The sequence below is a fragment of the Panulirus ornatus genome, chromosome 31, assembly GCF_036320965.1.
Source record: "Panulirus ornatus isolate Po-2019 chromosome 31, ASM3632096v1, whole genome shotgun sequence".
Lineage (NCBI taxonomy): Eukaryota > Metazoa > Arthropoda > Malacostraca > Decapoda > Palinuridae > Panulirus > Panulirus ornatus.
This window is the reverse complement of record NC_092254.1, coordinates 14,487,416-14,497,423: the sequence shown is the minus strand read 5'-3', so window position 1 is coordinate 14,497,423 and position 10,008 is coordinate 14,487,416. Positions and strand designations below refer to the sequence as shown.

Below are 10,008 nucleotides of genomic sequence, written 5' to 3'. Positions count from 1 at the left end.
GCATGTCAACGACCTCAACAGCTTGTTAACGACCTCAAACTACCTGACCGCGACTTAGATTCTCATTTTACAGCCTCGGTATCTTGATTACGTACCTGGATGCAGGTATAATTAATCTTTTCCCCAACCTTAATTACACCACGAGCATATACTCATCCTGTTTCCTCCCCACTTAACACACGTTCATGAAGATAATGTTTTCACTCCAGGGTATTTCCAGGTCTAATTACCCTCTGCACACACTGCCATTTGTATGCCATTGTGATCCCCAGGGTGTGAGTTTTACGGATTGGTTGTTGAGTGTCGAAGTTTTGATCGTATACACCACATTAGATGTTCCGGCAATGCGTGAGTCATCGGCGAAGACTTTATGAAAATGGTGTCACTGCTCCCCCCCACCCCCATCTCTCTCTCTCTCTCTCTCTCTCTCTCTCTCTCTCTCTCTCTCTCTCTCTCTCTCTCTCTCTCTCTCTCTATCTATCTATCTATCTATCTATCTATCTATCTATCTATCCCTCTGCCGTAACGGCCGCCCTACGTTATCTATCTTCGTCCGTCGACGAAGGACATTTCTTTAATCATTCTTCTTCAGCACATGTAAAGTGCTGCTGTGAGGACTGTGCGTGGTTAATCATTTATGTATCGTCAGTATGTGCATGTACAAGAAGCTAGAGAGAGAGAGAGAGAGAGAGAGAGAGAGAGAGAGAGAGAGAGAGAGAGAGAGAGAGAGGTGGACAAGTTCCTCATTAACATGCTGCTGGTCGTAAGGCATGGAAAGCTGCTTAATCTTAACGCGCAGCACCGGAGGCTGGAGGGAGGCAGGGACTGTAAGCCACACGTTAACACCAGCTTTGGGGAGGCTCTCCTTCCCTCCTCCCGGTGTTGGCAATGCAGGTGGATCTTCAGCCTCGCATTTCACCAGAATAAGGAGTCAGAGACGTCTCGTCTCCTCCGTTCATTCGTGTAACCGTGTCGAAAACGAGGACATCATCCACCGCCACATGACCAGTGTTACGGCTGAAGCGTTCACCCCTCTCGCGGGTCTGTTGTGTTTTAGTTCACCGGTGTGAGCACTTACGAGGTAAAGATTACATACAAGCAGCTGTAGCTGTAATGTCAGTTAAGACAGAAGCTCCTCATGTTTGTAAACTACCCCTTTGGTGGGAGGGTAACGTGGCTCGTCGCTCTTGCTGAAGTTAACCTTAGTAGAGTAGAAAGTGATATACGTTTATCCTATGATAAAACCATGACCAGGAGGTAAAGTCAGTAGAATGGTATTTCATTTGAGTATGTTTTCACGTCGAGAAATGCTGGATGATATGTAACGTATATACCTCTATATTAAACAATGTTAAAAACGTATGAGATTAACGTAAGCTCAGACTATTCAACAGCCTTAGTAAGGCTGATGAAGACCATTTGTAGCAGGCTTCTCAAACAAGCTGGGAGTCACTGTGCTAGGACGCCTCTCAAAAAACGTTAGGAGCCTCTGCGTTAGTACGCCTCTACAACGTTGGAAGCCTCTGCGTTAGGACGCCTCTCAAAAAGCGTTAGGAGCCTCTGCGTTAGTACGCCTCTACAACGTTGGAAGCCTCTGCGTTAGAACGCCTCTCAAAAGCGTTGGGAGCCTCTGCGTTAGTACGCCTCTACAACGTTGGAAGCCTCTGCGTTAGAACGCCTCTCAAAAGCGTTGGGAGCCTCTGCGCTCAGACGCCAGTCTAAAAAAAAATCATGAGCCACTTTAATAAGCCATAAAACGAAGTGTATCATACGTCCATTTTTACTAGTCTAGCCGCAGTAGACGTGCCTGTCTGTCGCGTGTGATCAACGGGGTAAAGATTGTAACCAAATGGATCTGCGCAACTCAGAGGGTGAGGAAAAACGAAAGCATGAATAATACAACGGGAAACGTCATTGTTTATTATGAGACTTCTATATAGTTGGGAGTGCTGATTATACTTGTATATGATCGTTTCAGAAGCGAAAGTTTGCTATGAAGTGGGTTTGACAGACGAGAGAAATCATCAAGAACTTCAACCACTTAAAATACCCTTCAGATGTTTGAGAATGTCCTTTGGTAGCAATAGAGGAAGGTTCTGGCCAGGCAACATTAATGAAGATCTTCAGACATAACTGTAATATATCTACAAGTTCTATCATTGAAGGATATCGGCTGTTTCACTGAGGACTCTTCATGTGCAATAATGCTGAAGAACACCGAGAGATGATCACCCAGGAGTATTCAGAGCAAACGTGAGGATCCACCAGCAGTGGCGAAGTGACTTCGGGGTTACAACATACTAGAGAAGAAGGACCAGCCTGGTGACATCATTGTAGACATGATGAACGTGCGTCACTTAGAGCGTGAGGGAGTCCCGTCGTCTCTCCTGCGAACATCATAGAAGGGAGCCACCATCGACAAGCTGAAAATTCATCTACAAGACAAGCAACATCATTCATCGCCTACATCACCAACAGCAACATCATTCATCTCCATCACCAACAACACCATTGAGATAATGCGTCGCCTACAACATCATGAAGGAGAAGATCTGTCACCTCCAACACCAACAAGAAGCCCCACAGGTCATGGGACAATGTTGCTTCAACATCACCACCATTACAGAACCAGCCATTACGTCATGCGAAGGATCCATACCAGCTGCCACAAAGACATGATCAACCAACATCAATTGTAAGGAGATCCACCAACTGCAGTACCCTCACTGACCACTTACCACCTTCAACATCCACCAGATACATCAAGAAAAAAAGATCGAGTGACAGACGCGTTACCACAATACAGCATTTACAAAATCGAGGGGAAACTCCGTTACCTGCAACCACTAGTTACGGGCTCATGCAGATCCAGCTGTAACAGTGTTATTAACGCCAGCAATTACGAGGTCCTGCCGGACCAGCTGTAATAGAGTCATGAAGTATCAACAGTTTCACCAACGTAAAGACCAACCAGTTGTATCATCAGGAAGAGCCGTGAAGGATCATGGAGTCTCACCGACTCCAGCTTCGAAAGCAGAATCACAGATGGCTCTCACGGGCTATATGGAACACCCTTGGATGAAATCCACCAACTACGACATTCTGGACAACATCCAGCGGCTACAGTAACGTCAGGATCCACCAGCCACATCATTGATATCGATCAGCCGCGACATCAGTTGTCGAATCATGAAGACGAGAGTCAGGTACTGCAAAACTGTCCGAAGGAATTTTAGCTCCAGCAGCTGAGGAGTGATGAACGGAGACACGACGAAGAAAACTTGTTCTTCCGCCTCAGTAAAAGCCATTCTTTTAATCTCCTGGATAACTGGTTAGTACCTGAAGCTTACCTATAGGAATTACTCTCACCCCTCATTCATTACTGGTCGCCTCTCGCCTATTACCGTCCAGGATGAAGGGTATGTTTCTCGCGAGACAGAAAATAGAACATTCAATAACCACGCAGCCTTACACATGAGCGATTGAACAATTTCCTCCTTGCTTGTCATTACCAAACGTTCCTCACTCAACGTAGCTTTTGATTCTTATTTTTCACGACTGTGTCATGACGTCTTTTAGTAAGATAGGCAACTCAACTTTTGCCTCTGGATAATCCGGCTTCACTAGTTTGACAGACCAGCCGCTACATGGCCACATCCGCCACACAGGCCAGTGGCCACATCCGTCACACAGGCCAGTGGCCACATCCGCCACACTGGCCAGTGGTCACATCCGCCACACAGGCCAGTGGCCACATCCGCCACACAGGCCAGTGGTCACATCCGCCACACAGGCCAGTGGCCACATCCGCCACACATGCCAGTGGCCACATCCGCCACACAGGCCAGTGGTCACATCCGCCACACAGGCCAGTGGCCACATCCGTCACACAGGCCAGTGGCCACATCCGCCACACAGGCCAGTGGCCACATCCGCCACACAGGCCAGTGGTCACATCCGCCACACAGGCCAGTGGCCACATCTGCCACACAGGCCAGTAGCCACATCCGTCACACAGGCCAGTGGCCACATCCGCCACACCCACACAAGCCAGTGGCCACATCCGCCACACAGGCCAGTGGTCACATCCGCCACACAGGCCAGTGGTCACATCCGCCACACAGGCCAGTGGTCACATCCGTCACACAGGCCAGTGGTCACATCCGTCACACAGGCCAGTGGTCACATCCGCCACACAGGCCAGTGGTCACATCCGCCTCACAGGCCAGTGGTCACATCCGCCACACAGGCCAGTGGTCACATCCGCCTCACAGGCCAGTGGCCACATCCGCCACACAGGCCAGTGGCCACATCCGCCACACAGGCCAGTGGCCACATCCGTCACACAGGCCAGTGGTCACATCCGCCTCACAGGCCAGTGGCCACATCCGCCACACAGGCCAGTGGCCACATCCGCCACACAGGCCAGTGGCCACATCCGTCACACAGGCCAGTGGTCACATCCGCCTCACAGGCCAGTGGCCACATCCGCCACACAGGCCAGTGGCCACATCCGCCACACAGGCCAGTGGTCACATCCGCCACACAGGCCAGTGGTCACATCCGCCTCACAGGCCAGTGGCCACATCCGCCACACAGGCCAGTGGCCACATCCGCCACACAGGCCAGTGGCCACATCCGCCACACAGGCCAGTGGCCACATCCGCCACACAGGCCAGGCGCCAAGTCATAGAACGAGGGAGGTCGGCCTCTGGTCTCGCGTGCGTTCTACTAAACTTGTCCAACCTGAAACGTACCAGAGATTAGAGTCTTGATCAATCATGATTTTTACCCCTAAGCTTCCTCCTAAATACTGACAGTCTGATTGGTGTAGTGAAGCCATTTTAATCCAATATTTTTACTTCGACCGGCGGGAACCATTTTAATCTACCGAAGCCAAGCGAGGTCCAATCCATCTTAGCCATGCCAGCTTTTCAGACCTGAGTCTTTCATCATGAGTCAGTCAGTCCACTCCGACCATTATCATCATCATCATTGACTATGTCAAGCCTGAGGCAGCGACCCTAATCAAGCTTGGCATGAGATGACAGCGCTTAGCACACCTCAGCGAGCCAGCTCAAGCTGTGCCAACGATGAACAACGCACCCACGTCATCACACAGCCTTGTCCAGTGCTTCATAACCACCTCTGAACAACATGTATATTGATTGCTGCTATGTAGGGATGTATGTGAGCGTGATACATGTTCAGGAAAACACACACACACACGCGCACGCACACACACACACACACACACACACACACACACACACACACACATATATATATATATATATATATATATATATATATATATATATATATATATATATATATATATATATCCCTGGGGATAGGGAAGAAAGAATACTTCCCACGTATTCCCTGCGTTTCGTAGAAGGCGACTAAAAGGGGAGGGAGCGGGGGGCTGGAAATCCTCCCCTCTTGGTTTTTTGTTTTTTTTTTCTTAATTTTCCAAAAGAAGGAACAGAGAAGGGGGCCAGATGAGGATATTCCCTCAGAGGCCCAGTCCTCTGTTCTTAACGCTACCTTGCTAATGCGGGAAATGGCGAATAGTTTGAAAGAAAGAAATATATATATATATATATATATATATATATATATATATATATATATATATATATATATATATATCTGATTTATACTGTATTCAGTGTCGAGTATTTGATACAGCTGTGTATTCCTGAAGAGGCCTCTTTGAAGGTGAAACGTCGAAGTAAAAGGAATGATTTCGGTGAGATTGTGTTTAAACATTTACCCTTTTGCGGGTGTTCTAGTTGTGGTTGTTGGAGTGGTATAACTGAGAGGGAGGAGAGGAGATGGGAGAAGGTCACGGAATGACGTTACACAGCAGCAACGACAACAACTGTGATCTATTGGCTAGGCTGTATTAGGTGAGGTCACCCGAGGGCAATGAGCTACTGCTGGTGTTGTATTATGGTGAAGAAGAGGTAAAATGATTTAGGTCGAGTCGTGGTACGAGACAGGCTCGGCAGCGGTCCTGTGATGTTAGTGATGGGAGGAGGCGTCAGATGAAGCAGGAGCATGTGGGAGAAGTGCGTGGCTGTCGAGTCTACAATACGTGCCACACTCACCTCCTGAGGGAGGATGTGGCACACAAGTGGCAGATGTCTGGCACAACATCTGTTCTTTTTATACACTTCTTCCCTGTTCCTCTACCCAGCTTATGTCTCTCTCTCTCTCTCTCTCTCTCTCTCTCTCTCTCTGCCATCTAAATGGGGCTTGCTCTGGTATTAGCATACACTGAAGAAGACAGGGAACTAACCAAGCTTACGGGATACAAACTGACACGGTATAACAAGAATACCAGAAACACCACAAAATTAACACCTGCATTTTCAGGTAAGATTTAGAAGGATCCTACTCATACCTGGGTCACCTCATCTCTGGTCCCAAACGCTGTACGTTCGCAAAGTCAATGGTGTGTATATTCGCGAAGCATCGTTTGTGCGTTCCCGAAGCATCGATTTCCCTCGCTCAATTAACAACGCGAAAGTTTGCGAGATCTCGGTGAAATACGAAGTCATTCAGACTCGACTGGTATCGTTCTCGCCCTAGAGGGGGAAGAGGCGATGGGCAACATTTGCAGTCATGACTTACCTTTGAGTAACATCTTGATCTCAACGGGTGACCTCGCCTGCACGTTCTTCCTAATGAGCTCTTCGGGTGTGACTTTCTCGCTCACTGTGGCCGTGACGATCTGTAAGACAGAAGGGGAAAGAAAGGGTCAGCAAGGATCAAAGTCGCGAGTAATGAATGAACACGTGTGTGTGTGTGTGTGTGTGTGTGTGTGTGTGTGTGTGTGTGTGTGTGTTTACAGGTGTGTCCTGCGCGGGATCACAGCGATGTCTGGGAACTTATGGGTGACAAAGGGAATTAAGCTCTTGAATTAGTGTGTGGTATGTGTGGTGTGTGTGTGTGTAGTGTTACATACACGTAATTACCTAGTTGTCCTGTGCGGAAGTGGGGAGTTCGTGGGGAGGGAGCTTTGTGCTCGAGGGGCCACATTTCTTGAACATAGTCGATTGTGTTTCAGTCATCTAGAACTGTATGCTGTCCATATTTACCACATACATACGAGTGTGAGAGTACACCAGGAGTAATGTATACCATAAGCAGTGTAGAATACCCTTGTTACAAATCAGTCTAACATCCTTATACAGTCTATTACAGATTTCATCATAAAATCACATAAAATCAATATAATTTTGTCAGTTTTAGGTCCTTGATTTCCAGGGATACATGGGAGCCTGTCAGAATGCCCAAAGTGTGCAGAGGAACAAAAAAGGTTGGGAACTACTGTTTTAGAGGTGTTTCTTTACATTATCATTTTTAACCAGTTTCTTGTTTCATGTCGCGCTATGTCCCCTGGGTCGTCTACCCCTACGTCTTTCGATGAACTCTTCTCTGTGTAAGTCATTAATCTGTTCCAAAGATTTTGAGATTGTGTTCAAGTTCGCTCCTCACTCATCTCTCTTCCAAGTTTGGTCAGATTTCCGGTTTGTAGCTTTTTCCTGTAGATTCAAGTCTCTCAGTTCTGATACAGTCGTTGTTGCGCTTCTTTGGATCTCTTTTAGGTCTTGGTTCATTATCGGGTGCGATGACCAACTTGCTGGATACTTCTTTATCCTTATTCTTGAAAATCTGTTCTAATACTTTGCCAGCAGACGGGTTTTTATCCTTTTAATCCTTTCCTTATACGAGATTCTGGGGACAAGTTAGACACGATATCAACTCTGAAACCTATTTCCTGCTTTATAATGCTCTTGTTGAGGCATATTTTCACAGTGTCCCATCCTCATTACTTTACATTCACTCGAGTTGGATTTCATTTATCAACCAACTTTGGAATCTGTTTGGGTCCCCTTGTAAGTTGATGCAGTCTCCTTGACTTTTCGACCTTTGACCCTCGCATCATATACAAACATGTCCAAGTAGGACATCTGGAAAGGCATCAGTCTTTTTGATTTTTCGACCTTTGACCTGAGCATCATCTGCAAATATATCCAAGTAGGACACCTTAGGGCACTCCACTGGTGGCCTTGACCTCCATCGAAATGGTTGCCCTGGCAGACGTCCTTTGTTCGATTTTACTAAGATAATCTTCTATCCTTCGACGGAGACTTCCAATTACTCATGATAACCCAGCTTCTTAACCAGCCTCACATGCAGGATAGTGTCAAATGCTTTCCGGCAGTTCTGATACAAACAATCCTCCCACTCTTATCTTTTGGCCAAAACAAAACTCACACTCGTAGAAATCTAAGAGGGTCATTTGTGTTACTTTCTTTCCCTGAATTTGTGTTACTTTCTTTCTCTTGGTATTTCTTCCTCTGCAGGAAGCCACTCGTTTGCTCTCTGATTATCTTTTCCAGTGCCATGTAGACCACAGCCGTCAGGGAGATCGCGGTCAGTAGTTCAGCGCTTCTCCTCAGTCTCTTCTCTTAAAGATAGGTATGACTGCTTTTTTCTCAGTCCCTTGGCAGTTTGCCCTCTCCAAGTGACACCTCGAACAGTATTTCGATTGCTATTTGAAGTGTACCAGCACACATCTTCAGCCCATATGGTGAGAGTTCATCAAAAGGTGAAATTTCATCAGGACCACAAGCTCTGTGAGGGATCGAGACCCTTTAGGATTCTGTTTAGAGTCTCTTGATATCTCAGCTCTCTTTTCAAAGACCTCCTCCCCGTCCGATTTCACCTATCCTTACATCGTCCTCTGCAACTCTTCCCTTATGAATGCCTTAACTTGATGAATTGCGCCTTGGATATATGGAGAGTTTTGCACATCCTTATTTTCAAAGTTTTTTCCTCCTTTCCTATCCTGCTGCAGCTATTCCTTGATCTCTAACGACATACGAATGCTGACCGATAATGTGTATGGTTGTCAGTTAATTACCCAGATGATGGAGATTTAAAGAATCAAATGCTGACTGATGTCATTTATGGTTGTTAGCTAATTACCCAGCTGGTGGTGATTCATAGTGTCACAGGTATGACCGGTCTTCTGAAGTTATCGATTACAATATACTTATGAAGACTGTAACTTAAGATTCTCTTAGGCATCTAAAACTTTCTGAAAATATGTATATTATTAGTATGGTTATATATTTCTACGAGAAACATGTTCTTCACACAAGGATGGAGACTTGTAGTCTTACATGGCAGACGATCATAATTTCGTATCGTTCATCGTAGATCAGTCAATGATAGATATTATAATCTGGCCTAACCATGTGTTTTGACCAGCCTCGTCGCAGGAGAACCAGGAACATCAAGGTCATGAATATGTAGAACAACAAATATGATATCATTTCAGTGCCAAAAAAATTCCTATTTCAGAACATTTTCATTTGAAATTTTGATGGTGAACTAAACTACCAAGGATCGTCGTTGCCTTTTGCATTCGTATGTAACACTTGTTTGGTTTTGTTTGTTGGCTGCCATACCAGCAGTTACCCTGTGGCTCAGATTGGAGGGTTTCTACACAGATGTATTGCACGTTATCATGGGTAGTATGAATTGGCTGGCTGAGTGCAGCCGACACGCTCAGCCTGGCAAACAGTCATATACACTACAAACACAACTGAACAGTGGGATTACACACACTACAGTCGGGAAAACAAACACCGGAGTACTCGGACGAGGCATTTTAATACCCAGCCATTAATCCACAGTTAGAGTCATAGTAGAGATCTTCATTGGATGTTTAATGCTTCTCTGTGAATGTACTCAGCATCATTTGAGTGGGAAGGCTAGTCACTAAATAGATTCGTCAGATCTCCACCTTATTTGGGAGCAAGATGTGATGTCGTATCATTCATTCGACCCTCAGTGGCTATTGCAATATCAAAAAGAAAAGTCAGAAATAGTTTCCACGGATGCAAGGCTGGATCACAGTTGTGTGTGTGGGCGTCGGGGGATGAAGGCACTGCTCAGTGTCGAGGACCCTCACCTCTACAAGCG

General features: G+C 46.3%; 1 protein-coding gene across 1 annotated transcript in view; it reads right to left on the bottom strand.

Annotated features, from left to right (window-relative positions):
* Positions 1-6,253: 6,253 nt before the first annotated feature.
* Positions 6,254-10,008, bottom strand: part of LOC139758857 (uncharacterized) — a 549,125-nt gene continuing 545,370 nt past the window's right edge. Inside the window, exons 5-6 of the mRNA XM_071680722.1 lie at positions 6,643-6,742; positions 6,254-6,285 (exon numbers count right to left, since the gene is read on the bottom strand). Of these exons, the coding sequence (XP_071536823.1) occupies positions 6,254-6,285; positions 6,643-6,742 (132 nt within the window). The remainder of the gene's footprint in view (positions 6,286-6,642; positions 6,743-10,008) is intronic.